This window comes from Gadus macrocephalus, chromosome 15 (genome assembly GCF_031168955.1).
Source record: "Gadus macrocephalus chromosome 15, ASM3116895v1".
Classification (NCBI taxonomy): domain Eukaryota; kingdom Metazoa; phylum Chordata; class Actinopteri; order Gadiformes; family Gadidae; genus Gadus; species Gadus macrocephalus.
The window spans coordinates 2,806,182-2,831,264 of NC_082396.1; the positions used below are offsets into that span (position 1 = coordinate 2,806,182).

Here is a 25,083-nt window from a genome sequence, read left to right on the forward strand (position 1 = left end):
TGTTGTACACTTCCTTGTTATTTGGATAACCGTTCTGCTGTTGGTGTGATGGCGCTCTCGTATCTGGTATTTCTACAACGAGACTCGTATTGGGGGTTATCTCAGCCAAGGTTGAGAATGAATTGGGGGGAAGGAACTTTGGCTTTGACTCCCTCAAGAACATGAACCACGACAAGGAGGAGAAAGGGATCTTTGCCGGGCAGCGCTTATGCACCTCCGCCTCCGGCGGTGGTCCCTCAGCGGGGCTCAAGCGGGAGACATTCGCCGCCAACAATCCCTTTCTCCTCCATGTCGTGGTTCATGTTCTTGAGGGAGTCAAAGCCAAAGTTCCTTCCCCCCAATTCATTCTCAACCTTGGCTGAGATAACCCCCAATACGAGTCTCGTTGTAGAAATACCAGATACGAGAGCGCCATCACACCAACAGCAGAACGGTTATCCAAATAACAAGGAAGTGTACAACACTTGCGTTACAGTCCTGGAGCTCTATATCTAAATAATATCATATACATAGATATCTATATCATATAACATATTGTGTGCGCCTCCAGACGATATTATGAATCACAAACGACTTTGTCGGGTTCTGCGACGTCTCTGGTTCTTCCACTTTCACATCAACCTGAAGTCGACTGAACCGCGCGCTGCCTGCTGCCGGCTGCCCGCTGCCGGGCGATGGTGCCTCGTGGCAACCGGCGGCATGTCGCAGTTCATGTACTTCAGCGAGTCAAATCAAAGTTCCTTTCCCCCAATTCCTTCTCAACCATGGCTCAGATAACCCCCACGACAGTCTCGTTGTGGAAATACAAGACACGTCAAAGAACCGACAAGAAACACTTGCGTTACAGTGTGTGTATTCACATTGATGTGGACGTTGAAGAACCAGGAACGTCGGAGAACCCAACGCGGTCGTTTGAGATTCATAATATCGGCTCACACAGCTTTTGGCCGTGATAATATATATTATATGATATAGATATCTGTGTAGGCTATATGATAATATTTAGATATAGAGCTCCAGGACTCCCGTGTGTTCTAGAATATTTACAGAACACGGCTAAAGGCTGTGTGCGGCTCGCCATTGCGATACATCCACTGTAAACAGAGCGCATGGTGGCTGCAAGCTGCTCAGGGCCACACCCCCACCCTCCTCCTTGACACGCCCACCGAAACAGCGCATTTGGGGGAAGCTCAATGTGCGACTGGCTCGGAGTGGCTGTAACTCTGCACCACGGCTGAATTTAGGGAACGTCTTTGAATACTGTTTTAGTTGCCCACTAATACCTATATTAAAGAATACATCAAATAGCATGTCATGGGACCTTTAAACAAAACTGACGGGGAACAGGAACTCAATACAGAAATCTCTGAAGATGCCCGGGAGGCAATTCTTGATAGAACACACCATCGCTCTAGAAATGCCAGACACTGCTTAGTACAATTCAAGGTAGTTCACAGCCTCCATTATTCAAAGTCCAGGCTTCACACCATGTATCCAAATGTCTCCCCCATGTGTGACAAATATAAACAAGAGTATGGAACTCTCACCCACCCAGTCGGGTCTTGCCCAAAGCTAAATTCCTCTTGCACTCATATGTTGACATATCAAAAGGCGTTGAATAAAACGATTGATCTAGGCCCATTACTTGGTATTTTTGGATCAGTGGTGGTTAATCCTTCCCTTAATAAATATGAAGGGCAAGCCATCTCCCTCCCCCTGTACACTGTTGGCCAAACGCCTCTTCTTACAACTGTGGAAGTCGGCGCCCACGATTCCAGCAGTGGCTTAGAGCCTGGGGAAGTTGCTCCACATGGATAGACTTTGCTATAAGTCTACCACAGAGGAATCATCTTCCTGAAAACATGGCAACACCTATTTGACAAATGGGCAGCTGCCTGCGAGAAAGATCACGCCCAGTTTGAAAGCCCATGCACCTGAACACATAAAGTATATAATATTGAATAACATCTAACCCAAATTTTGAAGGCCGTCAACGTTTCTATTTTATGCTGGCATTGGAATTATTAACAGTATTTTATTTCAATTATATATATTTTAAATTTCTCATATATATAGTTTTTATTATTTTGTTTGGTATCTCCTTGAGCCATTTACATTGCGTGTGGGGCATGTATATTTGGTCTTCCAGGGTCGGGGAGGGGGGGGTTAAGATCTGAAATGGGATGGCCTTGGGTTTGTTAAAGAAAATCAGGTAAAATACTGCATCACTTGTATATGATCTGTCTTAAAAAATAAAATAAAATTAAGTTAAAAAATAAATGCGATCAGTTAAAAGTAGGTTTAAAACAAGTAAAAGGTGAATATGCATCCACTCTAAAGCTTTCTAAACCACTCAGTCCTTTAACCACTTCTGCGGTCCACCCTATTTGAGCATATTAGAAGTGCACATTGTGGAACAAGGTGAATCCATAATGCCCAAATCACATAAAAAAAAAGCTCAATTATTAACATGGAAATTCAAAACGTTCTGCAAAAGGTATCAAGCTGTTCCAAAAACACCAGCGGGATATTTAACCACTGCCCCCCGCTGTGGACCAGAAACGGCTGATGTGAGAAGAAAAGGCCAAGGAACAGAGAACCAGGTCTAAGTATAGAGGCGTGTGGCGGAGGTACTTATTCCTTAGTCCGGGCTCACCTTAAAAGGCCTGAGCGCACTCCCCACTTTGGTACAGCAGTTTCTCTCGGCTATCTCCAGATGGCGGCCCCGCCTCTGGAGAACCTGCAGTTTGCCCTCGAGTGTCTGCAGGCTCCGTCTGTCCCTGGACGAGAGGGGCCGTCCGTCCTTACACTGGCCACGGGTGAAAACATACCATGGTTAGAAAGGGGTTTTAATTAGAGCTGTCAGTTAAACGCGTTATTAACGGCGTTAACGCAAACCAATTTTAACGGCGTTAAAATTGGCGTTTTTTTTTTTTCTTTGGCTCAAAACAAAGAAGCAGTAGCCTGACTGCTATGTTCAAATGACATTTGTTCAAAGCAGTCGTTTAATTGCACTATAGGCTCTTTTTTTGTATCGTCCTGTTTTGATCAGTATATGCCAATGTTGTTATCAATAAAAAATCATTTGCACAAGACAAGCCGATGCACTTCACCATGTTGATAAGAGAATTAAAATGAGAAGAATTATGGGACAAAAAAATCAAGGGATATTTAGCACAGAAAAAGAATTTGCGATTAATCGCAATTAATCGTGAGTTAACTATGACATTAATGCGATTAATCACGATTAAATATTTTAATCGCTTGACAGCTCTAGTTTTAATAGATCATTGTGGATAGGATGTTCCGCGAGGCGGCACCACAATGAGGGGTGCTTTTCATCCGTTTCAAGGGTGGACGTGTAGAAAGTACGAGTAGGATGTTTCAAAGACAAATTGTGTGTTGTGGTTGTTGTTGCTGATCATCACGTACGCGGTTCTTAACAATGTAGAACAACTCGAGTGAATGCTACAGAAGGCTGCTGTTCACAATCTTCACGTCACATTTGTCCTTTGTAGGTTATTATGTATCCAATGAATACAATACATACACATATTTGAATGATGGTTCTTTAGTAACAGGCACTAGCATCACTTATCTTCGCTTAGTACGGGATCATATGGTGTAGCAGCTTCAATGCCTAAGGAATTGTCTAATTTGTATACACTGGACTAGGTCGGTGTGTAGTGATGAAACCCACCGTAAATGTCCCTCTTTGTTAAGAAAGGGAGACACAAAGTCTTGCGTTACCTGGTTTCACCTCGTCCATTTGCTGATTTAGGGACTAGGGGAGATTTCACAGTACTAGCGCTTGAGAAGTTGCCACTGGCAACTAATGGATTACTATAATTATACCCCATTTATTCATGTTTTTGCTCTCGTCCTTGATGGCTAAGTGGAGCCATGGATCCATATGCTGTAAGACGATCATAAAGGAGATGCACTGAGCTGAATGAACGTAGGTGTCTGTTCCTGTCTTTTTGTGGAATTTGTGGCCATGGTCGATGCAACCCGGTTATAATCTACTCATAGGGGGCACATGTTAACTCTTGTGATGTGCTTTTTATGATTTTCAGTAAAAAAACAACAAACCTTGGCTTTGAGTTTCTCAATCTGCTGCTCGACGTCTTCGATCTCGTCTGTGTTCTCGAGGAGTTCGTAGGCCACACTCCTGGTTCCCTTGATCAGATTCAGAGGCAGCACCGACATACCGTAGGCCTAGAGAGAGAGAGAGAGAGAGAGAGAGAGAGAGAGAGAGAGAGAGAGAGAGAGAGAGAGAGAGAGAGAGAGAGAGAGACCTCTATTAAGTCCCCATGTTATTGTCTCTGTGTTGAGATGAAACATACGTTTGATTACACGTGCATCCACCCCCGCGGGGTCGGCCCTGCTTGATGACAGGCCCACTGCACGTAAGGCGTAACGCAGAGCAACGGTTTAATGAAGGGAAACGTCTACACACAGACTCCTAACGAGCCCTCACCGAGCAGGCCATATTTAAAAGTCATCGGTCTGTAGAAAAAATATATATTTATTTTGTCACACGAATTTGCAAATCTAATATAATTTATTGTTAAATGCATAGCAAGCGTTTGGTGATGACATTAGCCACTATGACCCGGCTGTTAATTCACAGCTTAACAGTGCCCCCGTGTGACAGTAATACCCCCTACGCTGTGAAAAACATAAATGTATGAATACGGAATGGGAGGGACGGATAAGGTGTGAAGTGGTTGCTATGTAAAGGAACATTAATAAAGAGCAGTCATCAGGAGACATCAGCACTACCATTTAGAGCAGATCAATGGATAAGAGACATTGAGATATAGAGAAAGAAGGAGAAAGGCAGAGAGACAGAGAGAAAGCTCAAGACAGATAGATTAACATACATAGATCAAGATAGAGATGGATAGAGGTAGATAGATTGATGGATCGTCAGATTTAGAGAATTATTGTGAGATATAGATAGGGAGATAGGGAGATGGATCGATCGATAGGCATAGAGATAGGTGGATAGACGAATACAGATCATCAGCTTGAGGGACATCGATAGGGAGATATAGATCCAAAGATAGACAGATCGATCAATAGATGATTAGATAGGTCGAGAGATATAGAGAGGTTGATTTATAGATATAGATAGTGCGATATATAGGTCAAAAGATGCAGACCGATCGATAGATGGATAGATAGAAAGAGTGATAGAGACAGAAAGGGACAGATCAGAGAGAAAGCGACAGACTGCGAGAGAGACGAGGACATAAATATGACTAAAAGGCACAGAGGGTTAGAGTCGGCTGTCTGGCTCAGTATTGGCTGTTTGAACTTTAATTAAAAAGGAAGGGACATCACCGATACCGGGAAAGAGATAAATCAATACAGGATGAAAATAAACGTCATAGGCCGGCTGGTGTCCTGCACTTTCTGGGTGCATACTTGCCTTTTGCTTGTTGGAACAGAGCCCCTGTTACGATTCATAAAAACACAAAAGGGTCCTTTCAGGCAATTAAACAATAACACCAGTTGGGGGACGCGGTTCATATTTGTCTTTTAAAAGACTCGGGAGGAAGGATTGAGTGCCGTGTTTTATCTCCTAAACCAACTTTGACTCGTTTCTGATGTGAGGTGTTGCATTAGGCGAGCCACGCGGGATACTAAGTCAGGCTAGACTATTATTAGTCGCTGCTGTGGATCTCTGCTACAGGCAATGTCGACTCCTGCAATGAATCATGGAGCTCTTAAGGCCGAGGCATGTCCCGAATATCAAACGCACTCATAAAAAGGAAAACCTGTCCCAGATCCCCCAAGAGAAGCACTTCCTTCTCTTCTTCCATGCGTGAGAGAAAACGCAATGCTGGAACAGGTGTCGCATGCTATACCGGGCCAGACCCGATGCACGTCGCCCAGCCATAATAACTACTTATTAGGCGTGTGATGAAAACCCATTGAATACTAATTAAAGAGAGGAGGCCGTACAGCTGGATGGGGGTGAGGGTGGAAGAAGGGGGCTGGATGGATTAATTTTAAATGGTGTTGTGTCACTGAGGAATGGCTAAGCAGGTAATTGCAAATTGAGATTGGGCCCCTCGACATGCTGCATATAGACGCCGCACAAAAGATGTGTTTTCAAAGCGTTTAATTCGGTGATTTCTGTGAAGTGTGTTATGCATGCTTTTTGGTGTGCTTGTAATGAGATGAGAGATACACCGAGCTAAGCATGAAGGTATACAAGTATTAATATATATTTTAAGGGAAATTCTTTGCAAGGGCATTTTATTGGTTTGATTCAATATATTAATGCAGACAATGCAAACATTGATGGGGTTAAAATAGAAATAATATATATATATCGTATGCATATAAAATTCTCGTATTCAGATTACACAGCAAATATAATAAGCAGAAAGAAGTTAACACAAATATGGTGTGAATAAAGTTGATAATGAATACCTACAATATGAGGCAGTTGCCCTCTCTTTTTATTAAAACTTGTGTGTACCGGTCTAGAAACGTAATGGTTGCAGTAGCTTTCCTCTGCCCCCTAGCCATCGTCCCACATAATGTGGTTTTAAACCTGCACTATGGTAGTTTACTCATTAGCAACCTCTAGTGGCTGGAGTGGTTGCCATAGTTATAGCAACACAATTTTCAGATGACAGTTAAATTGTCTGGGGGGGGTTCTGAGGGCATTAAGTGCTGACACAGTATAAAAGAACTGGGACTTTTATTCATGCATCACTCGCCTTTACTTTACAGGTGTTCCTAATAACCGTTAATTAGCCTACATTAAAAATCAAAAACTGTTCACTCATCAGAAATACACATGCCACCAAAGCAATGGTAGACAGCCTATGATTTCACACGCTGTGCAATAAATGGAAACATGATGTACATGGTACAAAGTAGCTTGCCCCCGGTAACATGTAGACCTTGACCAAATACAAAGCTTGTGTGCAAGAAAATGTTTAAGTGTTGCTTGGCAACGGTCCGGCCCCAGTAGTGGAAGTATTTGTGTTGGCGGAGCCACATCAATAAATAATTACACAAACAAATTGCGATCTGTTTTTCGCTTATCACTGTTAACTATTGTTCATGTAGAACTGTTGTACGGATGTGATTATCTTGGTCACTCTGCCAATCTACAACCGAACACAAAGAAACACAGAGAAAACAAATTACCAACCCAATTATATGTTCGGATTACCATATTTTGGGGAAATAATGCAGCGGCTTGCATCCTGATTTTAAGAACCCAAAATGTCGCTGCGGATCATTTTCCGGTGCGGTGCGTAGGTCGGTTTGCAAACCTCAAAGAATAAAAAATCTGCGCCTAGTTCAGTGATTTGTGTTAGTGATAAAACAAGTGAAGTGATAAAACATAAAGTTCCTAATGCCATCACGATATGCTCACTTATTTAAAAGAGGTTTGCAAGTAAAAAAATAAACTTGTAAAGAAATAAACAGTAGAAACCGACTAAAAAACAAGGAAGAGTGTTTTCCATAACAAGCTCTCAGTTCATGAAGGAGAATTGAAAGGCTATCAATTAATTGCTTGCAAAAAAAAATTGCCTTGTTCTCTGAATCTGCAAAAAACTCTGATTTTACTGAAGCCCGTATGCCACGGACGCTTACTCAACCATCAGTTGACCGCAGCCCCAGGGAACATTGAACCATTTATGAAATCTTCGCTATGCCAGCGTTGGGTGTACATGTTAAGTATTTGGGTTGAGTGCAAAGATGCAAAATAAGATGTGGCTTATACTACGGAGCAACTTATTTGTGGTATTTTGAAATATACAACCCTGTTTCACCACTCCTGCGGCTCATAGAAAATTCAACATACTAAAGGCGAACTAAAGGTGAAAAGTAAGTATTTAGTAACACTTTTTACTAAGAAGATATAAATATTTTAAAGAAAACAGTCTGAACTATGTGTTACTTGACCACGCCAATGAAGCAAACATTCGAAACAGCAAAATCCAAAACACTAATTAGACAACCAACACTGGGCCTTTGCTCAAAGCCCGTTCCACGTGCCTCGAATGCTTAGATATTTGATCATTTCATACACTTATATGTTAGTTTGTTATAGTTTGCCAAATTTTAAATCTCCTCACTCCTACTCTGAAGCAATTATTCTAAACAGCTGGGACGGGAAATAGATGTGTTTGTTTCCAAGTATTGATTGGGGGAGAGAATGGGGCGTGGAACGGGAACGTAGAGTGTGGCTAGTGGCTGTGCATTTACTTTGACTAACGATTGCTTTTAACAAGGTTGGTTGGAGGTGTACCCCCCTGCCCTGAAGTTAAGGATGAGCCCCATTATAGTGGGCAAGGCATTAAAAGGTTCAGTAATTGCAGTGCTTTCATTGTTCCCACACTTAATTGCAGAGTGAAGATGATAGAATTTTAAATGGTAAAAATTAGACAGTACCACTATGGAATATTAGGTATAAAACGAAAACAATAATATGAATACTAATAGTTCATTATTAGTATTGATAATAGTATAATTAATACAATAATTATTGATCATATAATTATAATTAGTGTTATTATTATTGATAATAGTAATTCTTATTAGTCATAGTATTATTGATATTAATTATATTAGTGGTTTTATTGCAGGTATTGGTATTATTATACAAGCCGTATTTCTATAAACTTTTAACTTTCTTTAAATGACATGAAACAATCAGCTAACAAATGAATTTAAAAAGGGTACCAGACTATAGCATTCAGAACCACAGCTCGGGGCAGGTCGAGGGGAACGCCATTAGAACAGCAGCACACTCTGTTGGCTTCGCCGTCCGTTTATTTACGTGCTTGCTGTGGTACGTACGTACGTACGTACGTACGTACGTACGTACGTACGTACGTACGTACGTACGTACACGCTGCCCCGTAGTGGTGAGGGAAATAAAATCAATGAAGGCACCTAACCATAACCCTGTAGGAGATTACGGGCATTTCAGCGGTGAGGGGAGGCCTTCTGAGTGCTGCGGAGCAGCTGCTCACACAAACTGAGATGGATATAATGTAAACGGGTGACTGCCAAATATGCATCTGAGCATTTGTTGCGCATATGGACATGCATGTCAATATATTACATTGATGTTGAACGTTGAGGTTTTATATGCCATGTAGGTTATACATGATATTAATATAATAAATATAGATGTATTGGCACTGAGCAACCATTTATATTTTATGTATTCCATGGCACTGGAAAAAAAAAGCGAGTGCTAGGACATGCGTTGCTTTTACATTTTCTTAACCCTCCTGTTATGTTCGTTTGTCAGGAACAGCAATGGTGTTCCCGGGTCAATTTGACCCGGTGCATGTTTATTATCCAAAAGATGTCCTAAACCCAAAAAATCCTAACAAGCAGTGTGAACATGTCATTACTAACTCCATTAGTAACTATTCTATCAATATTTAGTGCAATAGTGTTCCTTACCTCTAAGAGGTAATGGTTCAATTAGGATAATTCACTCGTTTTTTTCATAAAAAAAAAAGATATTTGTTCAAACTTATTTTTTTTATGTTTCACCACTTTATTATGGGTTAGGCCTGAAAGGCGCCTCTAAATTAAATGTATTATTATTATTATTATTATTATACCTTTCATCAACTGTGATATTAGGGCCTGGGTTATAGAGTAGTGAAAGTTGCTCTACCCACTTGTCCCACAATGTCCTAACAGCTGCCAGCTTGTCTCTCTCCCGTCTACCAGCCTTTGTCTCTCGATTATCATATCTGATTACTCTGGAGAATATGTGAAAAGTCTCCAGAGACATTGTGGCTCGAAATATAGCCCTGCCTGTCTCTGCATCCCACAGACTGGCTGTCGATTCATCCTTGGACTTATAGACCCCAGCCAGGATGAGGAGCCCCAAATACGCATCTCAATGTGTTTTGTCCAGCTCCTTCCACTTCTCCCGAAAAACACGTCTCCCTCATAGATTAGTCATTTCCAGAATGATTTTCTGTATTTGGCATGACCAGCTCAAAAGCTGACTTGATGTCAGTCACACGCGTCACTGCCATCCTAGTGGGCCCTGGCACTGTCTTTATTATGTTTTCTGCAGACAGTTTCGCCTGACTCATATTAGGGGATGAATACCACTGTATTTCACAATGTTTTGACATGAATGACTTGCTAGGAGGAATAGGAATAGCAATTCCCTCATCTGGTTCAAAATCAGATTCATTAGAATCTGAATTTAGCTCAAGATCGTCTTCGTCTTCAGACACATCCTCCTCTATTTCACTGTCATGATCAGTGATGAAGTCCCGAGCCTCCTGGACTGTCATCCATTTGCTTCTGCTGCTCATTTTGTCTGCCTGACAGAGTGTAATGCAGAGAATATTTGATATGTTTTGACCCTCCCCTGTTGAGTGTCCACTTGTTGATATGTCTCACAGTTGTAAAGAAAGAATTAGTCTGACATTTCTGACACCTTTTTACCTCCAGTTTTACTGCTGGGTCAAATTGACCCGAACAGTATCTATGTGATATAAACATGCAGGGGGTGGTTGCAAATATGTGAGATTAACTATTTTCATATTATATGTTGATTACACTAATTAAGGCAAGCAGAAGAAGTTTCATACTGAAAAAATACTTTTAACTATTTTTCCTAGATCTTCAAACTTTAAAACGGGTCAATTTGACCCGGAACATAACAGGAGGGTGGAATGTCATGTGAAGTTTACATCTCAGCGAGTTGTTGAATTAAGCGTAAGTGGTTCTGCACCCTCAGAAAGCAGTGATAAATTAACCAAATAGACCTGGGAACCCCCCCACTTCCATTAGGCTAATCATGCATTATAGCAACCGATAGCAAAACATGATAAATCACCCGATACAGTTCTAGCATGGAGGGGATTCGCCTGTGTTTTGATGGGGCAGAAAGGACGACGTATAAAAGTGGATAAAAGGTTTTTCATTAATTGACAAAAGGACATTGTGTTTGTTGTGCGAAAGAAAGAGAGTGGGACGGAGATAGAGAAATCGAGAGTGGGGGGGGGGGGGGGAGAAGAGAGAGAGAGAGAGAGAGAGAGAGAGAGAGAGAGAGAGAGAGAGAGAGAGAGAGAGAGAGAGAGAGAGAGAGAGAGAGAGAGAGAGAGAGAGATCCCAGCTGCTGCCATATTTCTTTGATTGACTATCAAAACAAAGCAGATCGAAAAGCGCCCCAGGAGTTTTGATTTCCACAGGGCACTCGCCATGCCCATAACAACATGGGGTTTTACGCAAATCTGAGCACATTTACATTCACTGTACTTCTAATTATGCGCTCTATAGAAAGCGGTTATCAACACAGTCATGGAACAGGGGGTATGTGTCAGTCCTGAAGGGGGATTGCTGCTACAACCGACAACACAAAACTTTATCTAAAAAAAAAAAACAATAAGATTCAATGGAACAATTTTTTTAGAGAGCACTGCTTTGATCTGAGAGGAAACTGGCCAAATCGAGGTCAGCTGTCAGCACCTCCAATCACTGGCGCCTTTAAAAACATGCGTTGCCATTTCGCTTCCCTACTATTCCCCGGTAGTCAGTGTTCCTGTGCGATTGTGTACTAAAGCCACAGGCAGTATGCGCTGGTTCCCCGCCGAGATGCCGCGTTCATGCTCATGAAAAATAGACTGTATATTATTAAGACGTTCACCAACGTCTATATTTATCCTGGTGAAGCATGAGGGAAGTGCAGAATACTGCAGGAATCTAAATACGTATTAATAGACATTGAGATAGTTGTATATAAAACCACAGCAGATAAGTGGGAGTGCCAAAGGCTCACATATATCAATCAAAACCCCCCCACTCACAACAGTGCAGTCTCACCCGTCGGATGCATGGACTGCCAGAGTCTTTAAGTCTGGAGGCGTTGCTAATGCAGAGAGTCAACTCCATCTCTTATAACCAAACACGAAAGCATACGAAGAGAGGTAATGAACAAACAGCTGTAAGCGCCTGCACAAACAAAGCAACATACTGGTTCCCTCAAGTGCCCTTTAAGAGGAGCCCTTGTTAAAGGGCTGTTAAACAACTGAGACAATGTCAAGTTTGTCAACAACGTCTACAGGACTAGTAAGGAAAATCTTACGGGAATAAAGAAAGGCAAAGGGGCGCCGTTTTGTAAACCATTTCTCCGAAACCATGTGTTCCCAGTCCGGCACTTTTCTTTTGCAGGTAAACAGGCAGCTGCAGCCGAAAGGAGACCGTGTCCCACTAACTAACTGGGCTGCCGTCACATTTGTTTGGGGGGGGGGGGGGGGGCGTGGGGGGCGTCCTCCCCTCAGATGACAAGCCCTGGTTCGTGTACGGATTTAGCCCACCCAAGCACGCCAACAACACAGACAAACACCTGTAGACTGTCCCCACTTACCGTGTAAGTGATCACCGCCAGCATACCGATCAAGGTCAAGGAACTGATGGAGAAAGACAATGCAGGCAGGCCATCTGCAGGTGGAGAGAGGGAGAGCGAGAGGGCGTTAGAGACTGGCCATTAGAGAATCCACGCTGACAACTGACAAAGGGACACCAGTGCCCAAAGGTACCCAAGTGTGCCAGAGGTTAACAGCCTTTTGTCATTTTTAATGTGTGCACTGTACTGGGGTGTTTTCCCTATGCTATGGACATTAGTGGGTCCTCTGGCATGACCAGTCATGAATTACCAGCCACTAAACCTTCTAGTTGACCCAGACAAACTTTTAGGTTTTTTAAACAGCAAGCAGACGCCCTCCATTAAGAAGGGTGCTCTTTGTCATTTGTTAATAGAATAAATATAGCAAACCCTTTACTTTATGTCCCGGTATAAATAATAATAGCGGGACCTATAGGGTGATACGATACAACAAAAACTTGGTGCGGTAAAAGCTCTCCATGCCCCAAGGTTATACACTGGCTAATTGTTTCGCTATAGGAATTAAGTCAAATCACATAATTGTATTCTTAATAGAGTGTCATTCATATATCCATTATACAGCCTACCTCATCTTATTAAGGCCTGTGGTTATACTTCGTTTCAGGGGGCTCTTTTGCTACCAGCAATTGTCAACTTCTTTCACAGAATATAGTAATGAAAAAAGCACTTTCAACAGCAATCTGAATGGGACTGTAATTTCGGCCCTTGACAGGAGTTTCGCTATTTTTATGGAGTGGAAACAACAAGGTTGTTCCGTTCTGGGATTGTATCTGATGCTGCAGATTATAATTATTACACATGGGACCTGGACTCGCAAGTCCAAGCGTTGCATGATTCAATAGAAGAAAAGAAAAAACATAATGTTTCTCAGTTTCAATAAAAAATCCAGAGTTTCCTAAGTATAAAACCAAAGCAAACAACACTAATCTCAGGAGATTCTGAGACACAATTCACAGCGCCAAGGCCACATTGGTGCAGCACGGGCTCCACGCCCCCCCCCGCTATTAAGAGACAGCGTATTAAAACCGCCCAGTGTCTTTCCTCACTGTAGTTTGACTTGATGCGTGTCACCTTTGATTGAGATAGCAAGGGGACCACCCATCAGACGAGGGCCACAGTGGGTGTCACACCAGCTGTCAAAACAGGAGCCAGAAGAGCGGGATTGATGAAGAGACATCGGGCAGCTCTCTCCCCCGTCAGCGTCCCACCTGTCAGTGCGCGCCGACTGGGAGCCACACACCTCTCCCTTAAAAGCCACCCTTCAGTAATTTTGGACTTTCGGAGCTTTTTGATGTTTCCGTGCGAACGATGCGCCGTACAGCCGCTCTGATTGATTCTGTCGTCGTCGGCGTGAATGTTTTTTTTCTTCTTCTTTTTTTTTTTGTTAAATACGCACTTAAAGAAACAAGATCGATGTTTTCAGGTACTTCTGAATCAGTGAGAAAGCGACACGTCATTATCTGCTCTACCTTTGTACTCACTTCATTGATGTGGCAGCAAAGGAAGATGTTCTGTGAATATCCTATCGTACAGAACAGTTCTCTACAAAACTCTATATTCACAATAAAAATGTTACAAAAATAAGTGCTCTTCTACTAGCCATCATCTCTGAACCACTGACCATGTTTCTCAAAATAACGTTGAATAATTTTGGAGACGAAACTGACAAACTGAAAATAAAAGAGATCAAGAACCATTAAGCAACAGGGCAACTTTAAACATTTGTAAATCCTTCCCTTGTATTTTAAGCCAATAAAAATGCATCTTGATCCCATTGACTAACATTATGTAACCCCGTTTATCTGAAAGGCATATATACCAGCTGCCTTATTGACGGCTTTTCTTAACAAAGTTTCAAGATTTCTTTCATACCACTTTTAGAACACAGGGTCAATGTCACCCCCACTGAGTTATGTGAAATACTGGCAATGCTTTCATACGAAATAGTGGCGATGTGCCTAGCGTAGAGTCTACTGATGCATCTATAACGCAGCCTCAAGATGTTCCAAATACTTTGGGAGCAAGTCAGGTTTTCAAATGTCTCTCCCTTTTCTCCCCAAAACTAATTCATGAACCGTCAGAGTCAGTGCACCAGAAACATTGGAGTGCATAGCAATTATGTGTTTGATCCAGGAACCCTAGCTGCTCTAGAAAGGTCCTCATGGGGGCTTTCTGTGGTTAGAAATCATTAGAAACATAAACAGTCTTAGCCATGAATGAGTTGTTAAACCACATTTAAAAGAGGCAAGACAAAAGTGTGGGAAAATTAAGCTTAATTATATACCCAAGCTTCATTGTGTTTGTGGCATGAATGAAAAGGCTGAGATTTGGCAGCAGCTGTGGAGATTAACATTTGAAAAGATGTTTCCAATGTTTTGTGGAACGTTTTTTCTTTTTTTTTTTGCATGAACTTACTTGCCTTGTTGGTTGTGGTAAAAGCCAACAATGGCTTCATGTTCGGACATAGACTAGCATTTTGCCCATGGAGGCAGCGCAAGAAAAATGAAACGAGGTGGGACAGCGTTTTTTCTGAATGTTGTTGGTGTCTGGTGCAGATTCTTTGGGGATAAGAAGACATTGGAATACTGTCTTTTATCGGCGGGGCCACATCGGCACAGTCGCGTTTTCATCAGCGATGGATTGTTGGGGGGGGTTCTTATCATGGTTGAATTAAAGCCCTCTGGGCCTGTATACATGCCGGAGACTTATGCAGGGAGTGTTTATTAACAAGGTACTCTAGCGCTAGAACTCAGCTTTTCGCTTTCCAAGTACCATCATGCAACCAGGGAGACAAATGATTGTCAATTATTTTTAATTGCTAATATTCCAAACCCTTTGACGTGTGTGTATAGTGCACACACTTGAATATGTTCATATGCAGAGAAAAAGTCAGATATGGAACATGTGCAAAAGGATTTGAATCAAATGGTCTCCCATCTCCCCCAGCTACAATGCAACAAGCAAGGGAACTAAAGGAGTAAGGGACAGAGATCTGTAATCGTAATTTATTTTTAACCGTGTCACGTGACTTATTGGGAAAAACAGAATATCGCACCAACATGTCAAAATGACAAGCCATAACCCAGATAGCACATATAAAAACATGAACTAAAATATTTATTTTCTGCTATCTGCCTGGCCCATCTACTGTCATTTTTACAATTCTACAGTTCCTGTGTTGCCTTGGTTGTGGTGCAGGCTTTTGCTGAATGCCAAGTAGGCCTCTCTTTTAGAGAAAGCAGACTCTGGCCAAGGGTGCATTTGAGGACATTGTGTGTGTTTAAACTTTGGAAAATTAATGAAAACTATTGCTGCAACAGCTGCTACAATTCTAGAAGTAGACAATTACATAAAACAGCTGCTGAGACTTTTACTCAGCAGTAATACCCATTGTTGATATGCTTTAATAAGCTGAATAGATGGCTGTGAGGGAAAATAGCTAAACAAAATTGTTGTCACCTTGGTAACACGTTTTCTTATAACAGGTCAAAACTGCGTAGCAAGAATAAATTGCTCATGTCCATTGAAATTGTCTTGCGTATCATTGGAGTCCCTGGAGATTTGGATGAGGGATATGGAGACGGCATCCATTTTAAGTCCTCTTTAAGGACATTGGTTCCTTCACTGGAAGTCAGAGAATAACCAAAGGCTATCATTGGATTACTGGGGAATTCTGACCCCTTTCTCCCATGTAGGCTTAGTTGCTTGAGGGTGAGTCACTCTTCTTGTTTGGTCTATTTCAGTGGTAGAAATATGCTTACTGTGCTTCTACTATAGAAGAACTATATACATCTTGTTTCAATCAATGTAGATATATAGCAGGCTAAACGTATACAACAAACAGAAATGCATGCAGTGGTCTCTAATTAAGAAGGCAAATGATCAAATGAAAAATAGAATGTATAATGCTGGACTTATCCTTTGCATTCAAATTGAGTTGGAGACTATGGCAGTGTTCTTTTAACTAAGATGTGCTGCCAGAGACGTCAGTAACCCAATTAGATGTCCAGCTTTTATGGTAAAGTACGAGGGAATATTGTTATGGTCTCTTCACTGGTCCCTCTACAAAACAGAATTAGCAACGTCAATTGATAAGGAATTCTTCAGCGAGAGCTTTTATAATAATAACAACATAATATAACCTATTCAATCAACCAGGCTTTTGTCATGATGAGAACAATAACACAACTGTGTCCGAGCCAGGGTCTGCCAACGTTAAATTGTTTCGTTCACTTAATTTTTCAGTTGTCAAGTTGATTCATATTTATTAACAGTCATTTTGACTATAGCTATAAGAGCTTTACAGGTAAATCAATATATTTGATTATTTCTCATAGAATCGATAGATTAGAATCTGAACAAAGTAAGCAAACATTGATGGTACCTATTTTGGTCCGCAATATTAAAATAACATTGCATCAATTTAAAAGCAGCATATTTTTGGAAAGGAAAGCAAAAAGCCATACAGTTGAAACATATAGCCGAGTTCAGTTGATTCTTCATTTTCTGCTTTTCTTTTTCATGCGCATTCAACAACACTTGGCCACCACCTTCTGTCCTATCAGCAAATTAGCTGCTCAAGGTAAACGCTGTGTGTATTTTAGAATGGATGGATGGGTTCTGGTTTATACGCTCACTTCTTTATTTATATACAACAAATGTGCTGGCTTTTACCTTATAGCAAAGTGCATGTTCAAACGCTGAATGCTTGGCCACCGGATATGTTTTGCTGTATTCAAAAATAGCTGAGAAGCCTGTCCATTGAACTGTTGTAGGAAGGGAAAACAAACTTTGTTGTTGAATTTTTTTTTAACAACAAAGTTGTTCTCTTCTCAAATAAATTATAGAAATGCACACAAAGCCCATTTGAACCGGTGGAAAGGCTATAATAAGAACATTAACAGCATTAAAACTCTGCGTTTAGTAGGAAAGAGGTAGGGTCTGGATTCGATTTTTATCTGATTATAAAGTTCCTTCTTCACGGATATTAAAATGTAAGTTGAATGTTTAAAATTACTTAAAGAGAGAACTGCAATAATACATAATTAAATGTTCTCGTTAACGATAACTTAACGCTAGAGTTGAATTGTCTCGAGTTATTTAGAGTTCACTCCGGCATGACCGGACTATAAAGACAAATCTAATGGTCAGCCAATTTAAAACAGCGGAGAACTATTTAAACAACACAAAAGGTCAGGACGCGTCCTTAGTGTGTGTGTATTTTCTTTGCTCAATTAGCTTTCCATATGGAGAAGGAAGGGATGGAGAAGATCTTCACTTTTTCTCCTTGGCAGCCCTGCAATTTCCACTGTGCTAAAAGAGGATGGGTGGGAGGGGCCCTGACGCTGCCTAACTACACGGTGTGAAGGGCCAGATGTGTCCACTTCCTCCCATAGCCTCGGATGGCTTAAAGCCGGGAGGATTGGAAAGGCCCACGCGTCTGCAGCTACAAAACACGAACACGAGCGACCAGAAATGCTTACGCAGAGATCCTTCGACTTATTATATATGTCGAGCAAAGTGTGGATTCTAACGGGTCCTATAATGACATCTAAAATGTGCACACGTTTCAATAATACGCATGATTTGACCTTTTTCGGCTTCGTAAAAGGCCAAAGGGATACACTAATGCACCCTTCTCCGTTCTTTCGGGCTCGCTGCAAAGGGATAGCCTGAGATGCAGTCCTCGGCAGCGTGCACTATTTATACCCGCCTGGTCCACTCAGGACTGTGTTCAATGAGGGACTAAACCTTGACACACAACCGATCAATTATGATTTCAACGGAGGAATTCGTGAAGGGTCCCCTGCTTCCGAAACAACACACAAACCCGTCGTACAGGACACACACGGTACTACGAAGGGCTGTACTTACGGCTGCTCCCCAGCTCCTCAAACAGGTACTGCACCTTTTCCCACTGGGTTGAGTTGGTACTGGGAGGGGGGTCCAGGGGAACAAAGGCTCTGTAGAGAGGAAGCATGGGTCTCAGTACCGGACCAAAAGCGCAGCACAAAAAAGGTTGTATTGAGGTACTAAGAGCATGTATCCCAGAAATGAACGGTATAATCAGATTACAATTACTATTGATTTTATTTTCGGGAAAGTCAGGATTCTGGTCTGTGTATGGCTTTTGAATCACGTATGCAAGTATTGAGAGTTGAATTATAACATGTATGTTAATAATTCAGCTTGTGGTTAAACCGACTCCCAATAAGTAACTCAAAGCTTTTCAATGCTTACAGAGTTGGAGCACGTATGCAAACAAGGTGGTGTGTTTGTACACTGATTTCCAGCGAATGGTTCATTATACATTTGCAATTATAATTAATATTATTTAAAGTTGATCTGCACGTGCTATGTAAATCTGCATTCATGTGTTTCATGTGGTGCCAGAAGCAAGGCTGTTGGGAAGATCCTCAACCTTCCCTCAGCAGAACAAGATACAGTGACAGAGGGGAGACGGCAGAAGGGACAGAGGAGACTGCTGTCAATGATGGAAAAGTCCGGATGTGCACCGCTATTTCCAGCTAGCTGTTCCAAAAAGTGGACTGGGAAACAACTTCTCGGAACCGTGTTCGGATTGGTAACCAATGAGAGAGGAAGTGCCTATTACATGAATCTCCCCGCTTCTTGAATAACATCCTTTGTGAAACCACACAGTAGCTTTCAAATTGAAGATGGTGTTTAGTGATGAAATAGCTTCTTTTTTTTTTTTCTTTGTTTATTTTATCGGATTTGCCACGAGAGCGTCGTGAAAAATAAAGCACCTGGATTCGTATTCTCGCGGCATCTCTGTTGAGGATGTATAATCATTGCCATTATTCATTTTCTGAAAGACATTCGCCAAAATATTGCGTTCGATTTATCCTGGAACACTTGCCTTGCCTTGTGCATGCCGAAAACCCATCATTTATAGGTTATCATATGCCCTTCAAGAACATAAAAAAATATATACTTTATGAAGATCTTACACAACACCTAATAATTCTAGCAGGAAGCAATCGTTGTCATTTGATTCTTTCATACCAAAGTTTTTCTTGCTTATTGAAGGATTACTTGTTGATTTGGTCGACTGGATTTTTCCGGATTCATGTTTTTTCTTTTAATGTTCCTCATATTAGGATCAGCCGTTTCGTTTGCAAATGTTTCATAAAGAATTTTGAATGTCTCCCTGATCGTGTGCCGCATCACTACCCATAAATGTGTATGTTTTGAACTGTAAACAGCTTTGGTTAAACTCTTAAACTTTGGTTAGTCTCGAAGTCGGTGTGTGTTGCATAGAATGGGCAGGATGATATTATTGGCTGTTGATGGCGTTTGTATAAATGTATTATTACTTCCAATTTACAAGTAGGATTGTTCTTCGATTGGCAAGACCTACCTGTATTTGACTTTCTGGCTGGCAACACTCTGGGATAATTGGGTAAACAGACCTTGTTTTCATGCATTATTATGAATATAACCACCCACATATTGCGTACTTCAACATGAGGTTCTATAATCACCAATGCATTTTGAAATGAGTGGTTTATTTCTCTAAATAAATAAATAATAGACGCAAAAAACCTTGTGGATGAAGAGAGCAAAGTGGGGCATTTAAAAGTTTAAACCCTTGACGGCCAACAGGCTGCAATCAAAAGCTTTGTACGGCCACACGAGAACCAATCGAGTGAGCAGTCAGCAAACCCTGTTCTTATGTCTCCCAGGTATCAGAGGAGCAATCCAAGAGGAAAGCTATCATGTTGTTTAAAATCGACTGACTACACAGCAACAATGGCCCTGAATAAGCTACAATGGATCCAGCTTTTCCAAAATGTACCCCCATTCCCTAAAAAGTCTTTAAAAGTACTACGTTTCCAAATGGCCTAAAGGTACGGGTGTGTGCAATTAAAAAAACTGAAACAACAAGGGCCAGAAATCGCTCCCTCAAAGGCTGCTACTGCACTGTTTAATGCTTGAGAGATCACATTTGATTGTAGAACTTTAACTTGAGGCTGTTGCTGCCAATTCTGTAACGGTTTTAGGTTTCTGTTTTGCAGGTGGTGTTGAACACAAAAGGTTATAAAAACAATGTTGACTGGGGCAGGGCCAACCCACTGACACACAACTTTTCCTCCATTCATTATCTTATTTGTTCAACTTGACTTTTATCTGCAATATTATACCACTAGAAAGAAGTGATGCAGAACGTCCAACAAATTGTGCATACAAACTATCAGACCCAGTTAGATAGATGGCCCTACAAAGTGCATGTTGCCATGGTCTCATCTCTTTCAAACCCTGTTTTACATTCATAGGAACTTTTCATACGACTTTGACTTACCCAATTAACAGCAGCACAACACACACAATGACAAATCCAACGGTGTACTTCAGAGCATTCCCCACTTGCTGTAATGGGAGGAGAAGAAAGAAGCTGATGACACCCACACCACACTTTAACTAAAGTTAAGAGTTGGACTTAGAGAGACAGAGCAATCGTGGTTCAATCAAATCTGGAGTTTTCGCTGGTGGTGTGTGAGGATACACATACAAGTAAATTCACAGTGCAGAGTTTTCCAAATGCCTGCCTCGTTTTTTTGATAGCTGACAGTCAGTGACAGTGAGTATAAGTTAAAACTTGAAATTATTGGGCCATTTGACTAAATTATCCATCAGAAATGATGACATGAATAAATCATAAAATTGCCGAACCGCTACTGCAATCAATAATGGCATAACATAACTGCATTTATAAACAAGAATTATACAATAATAGGACTGGAACAAATAAATGCAAATGTATTTGCATTTATTTGTTGTTATTTGTTTATTGTTATTTGTTTGTTTTTGTTATTTGTATACGTGTTTTTTTGTGTATTGTGTATACACAGTACACAAAAAAACACAACTAAATGAGTTGGTTATTTCTTACGCATGTTGTTAAGAATATATTAAATACAATTGTATATCATATAATCTGTGACTTCAGCCAATGTAAACAATGATTGTTGCTTTAAATTACACCAATTATTTAGGCGATAATATTGCTCTTCAAATAGCTGTTTATGCAATCAACCACTTTTTATTGACCTCAAATCATTGTATTTTTCTCGCTGTTGTACCACATAGATAGAAACCCTGATTCCATTTATTTCAAATGCTCTTAGCTTGTATGGCTTGCATGAGTCCCATTTGAATAGGTTGAGTGAGTCACATTATACCATCATGAATATCAGCATTGTAACCATTGCAATTGCTTGGATTTTGGCCAAAGCTCAGCATAATGAATGTCAGTGGAGGTTCGGACGTACCAGGGTTTTGAGTGTGTTTTACAAGCAGTATTAAATTGCACTCATTAAAAAGGGAGAGGAGGTTCTCACCGAGCATTTGGTCTGATCGTCCTTCTCTTCATAGTAGAAATAGACAAAAGGGATCCACAGGAAGACACAGAAGAGTATGATGGAATAGAGGGCTGTTGGAGAGAAAGACATTATGACAATTACCTTTCTCATCCCTTTGACTTTATTCGGTTTGATCCACAAAAATGCACCTTTTTTCAAGCAATAAAACAGCAACAAACGATGTTGAATTTAACTGACAATTTTAAATAAATTCCACATAGTGTCAAAGCATCACAAAGCAAATCTATTTAAATACATTGGTGGCTAGTATGGTTTATTTTTCATTTTTCCAATCCAATCCTAAAGTAGTCCAAATTGCATCCTTTCAGAGGCTAAACCAGCTTTACTTTGCACCTGTCAGTTTAACATGCTGTATAATTATTAAAATTATCGTCAAATGAGATTTAAAATACTGAGTGAATGAATTAAGATTATACTCTCTTAACTAGACTAAGAAAAGAACACAACTTCATTGAAGAGAGAGAGAGGAGTGCGAGAGAGCAAGAGCGAGAGCGAGAGAGAGATAGAGAGAGAGAGACTGTGGATATCTATCTACCATCAACTTGCTGCCTACCCTTAACTTGCGATAACCTTTCAAAATAAATAACAAATAAATAAAAAATCACTATTCAATTCATGAGTGATTTGCAGTTCCTTGTTGGCTTTGTGAATACCAGACGGAAAGATCAACAGAGCTATGTCACGCAAAAAAAAAAAAATAGAGTGGTGAAATTGAAAAACAAGGCACTGCATAATAGAGCAATATTTGAGATCAAAACAAGATCGGAGTGTGCTGGTTCCCAGGACAGGAAGGATTGTACCAGATGTTTAGTTTTCCATCAAGACCTCCCAGATAAGCATTATGTTGTCCAGGCCACTCAGGTCTTTTCTGGGGTTTTCTACATGCGGCATTCAAGATAGTTCTTACATTGTCAGGGCTTCATTGAATCAAGCCAGCTCTTATTTCTCCCATGTACCAACCTATTTTAAACTGTCAGAACAGTTGCTCGATAAAGAGCAAAATACTTAACACGAGTGGGTCAGACAGGGGATGTAGCTATTAACCGATGTATGTCGCTTTGGATAAAAGCGTCTGCTAAATGCCCTAATTGTAATCAGAATTGTAGCTAGTGAATCAAACTGTGCGGCAGCAAAAAGAAAATCAAGATATCTAGCGTTTTTCTTACTCCTCATGTAAAACAAAAGCATTAAATGAAAGTGCATGAACCTATTGCCCTTTTTAATATAATAAGTTCCCAAACAATGTACTGCAGTGAAGGCTAAACAAGGGATCTGAATAACAGGCCTCTAGTTGTTATGGTGCGGTCATTTTAGCTGAGCTATAAAGATTCACAGTTTTTGTCTTTAAAACCGAAACGAGCAACTGTTCTTCATCAACACGTTGACGCCGACGTTGACGAACACCTCCTGTATGTTCTACCCTTTTGGCCGGGGGTTCCTCCTCTCTGCTATTAAAACTTGGACAGCGCACACGGTAGGCTGCGATCCATCGGGTGTTCAACCGACCAGAACTCATCCACGTCCCCCCCCACTCTCGGGGTCTATTCAGTGGCTTCCAATCAACTCGACGGCGTCGGCTACCCCCCCGCCCACGCCAGGGCATCCAGCCACCTTCATTACGGCGACTCAGAAGTCCCCGCACTTTTTTTCCCTTCCTGCAACCCAGGAGCAGTCGGCCACCTACTGCTTGAATTACATAATCGCCCTCTCTCAGCAGCTGCTGAAGACCCTTCTCATCGGGTTGTGACTGGAGACGGAGAACGATGCGATTTCATGGTAGCCGGTAATTACGGGATTCCTGGCTGTTGAAAGTGAATGAAAAGCCGGAATCTGTTCTGCACTGAATTAGGAGACGATTGCAAGGGAGGACGGGGTTACAGGCCTTCGTTTTAATTAGCCTTTATATTTAAGGCATATAAACCTTTTTTAGGAAAAAGGTTTAACGGTATAATGGTTCTTTCTCAGCAGATTTCTCACATTTGTCTGGGAAAAAGGACAGATCAGAGGGAAAATTCTACCACTGACCTTTACACCTATCAAGGCACATTCCAATCATGTAAAATGTATTGATTTTTATATTTGGATTTGAATGGGCATTGCCAAGTCCAAATTAGGGTAGGGATGTACCACTCATTGCACAACTTGGGTATAATGGAAAGTACAAAGGAAATGAATGACACTTAATTCTACTTGAATATTGCAGTTTTGGGATTTTAGGGAGGGATCAGCAGCTCAGTCAAATACCATTTCCAACATCACTATGCAAGGGGAAGCAATGTGAAGCAACAAGTGAATCCCAAAACACCACATTCAACAAAAAAACTGAATACTGGGTTGAAAACAAACTTAACAGATGGATAGAAACAGACTATTCTTAAGGTTGTAACTTTTTTGTTTGGAGATTTTATACGAGCAACATCATTTGGACGGTGACACTGTAAAGTATTAGTAATTCATGAAGTGTAGGTGAGGCAGAAGATAAAGAGATGCTATTTCAAGCATGGGGCTTTTCTATCCGCAGGAAATAGCTGCCGGTAAAGAGAGCCTGCAGATGCCGAAATAACTCCAACCGAAGAGCAAGTCACAGAGATGGCTAGGCAGGGAGGGCAGAGCACAACCTCAAGGGGAATCATCATAGCACTATTGGGACACAAGAGTTTTACATGTGAACAGTCAAGTTCAAATTACTGGCGTCCTTTTGCATACCATTCTTTGTTTTGATTAGACAGTGCAATACTTTGAAATGCCGTTCAAAACATTTAAATACTTGAACAGATTGGAGAGAATAATAAGTGAAATAATACTAAAAATAACCACAAATAGCATGTCCCATTCTCTAATCTGTAAATGAATGCTAATTAAAAAGTGTCTAGATTGGATACTGGCACTATATCAGCCAACCACTAGCTGCCAGAGTGCAAGTCTGATTACTACAGTGTTTTTTTAACTGCATAGATGCATTCATAGATGAGTTCATGGCATCACACATTTTTGTGTACTGAGTAAGTGCAAAAAACTCATTGCATAATAGATTGCATCCACAGAGGCCTCCAGCACAATATATTGGGAACGAATTAACGGTAGCGTGCAATCTGCCAGCTGTGATTGTGGCAGAGTATTAATTTCAATGAATGCATGTTACTTGTTCCAATAAAGGGTGTACATTTACATTTACCGCCAGCCAAAAAGGAGCTACGGAAAACTCCAGAAGCAGTGAGTACACCCTGCAGAGTAAGGGGCTGATGGCCC

General features: G+C 41.0%; 1 protein-coding gene across 1 annotated transcript in view; it reads right to left on the reverse strand.

Annotated features, from left to right (window-relative positions):
* Nucleotides 1-25,083, reverse strand: part of lmbrd1 (LMBR1 domain containing 1) — a 56,412-nt gene that overhangs the window by 19,589 nt on the left and 11,740 nt on the right. The window contains exons 4-9 of the mRNA XM_060072450.1: nucleotides 21,793-21,884; nucleotides 20,754-20,821; nucleotides 18,305-18,393; nucleotides 12,392-12,465; nucleotides 4,093-4,218; nucleotides 2,657-2,809 (exon numbers count right to left, since the gene is read on the reverse strand). Coding sequence (XP_059928433.1) covers nucleotides 2,657-2,809; nucleotides 4,093-4,218; nucleotides 12,392-12,465; nucleotides 18,305-18,393; nucleotides 20,754-20,821; nucleotides 21,793-21,884 — 602 coding nt within the window. The remainder of the gene's footprint in view (nucleotides 1-2,656; nucleotides 2,810-4,092; nucleotides 4,219-12,391; nucleotides 12,466-18,304; nucleotides 18,394-20,753; nucleotides 20,822-21,792; nucleotides 21,885-25,083) is intronic.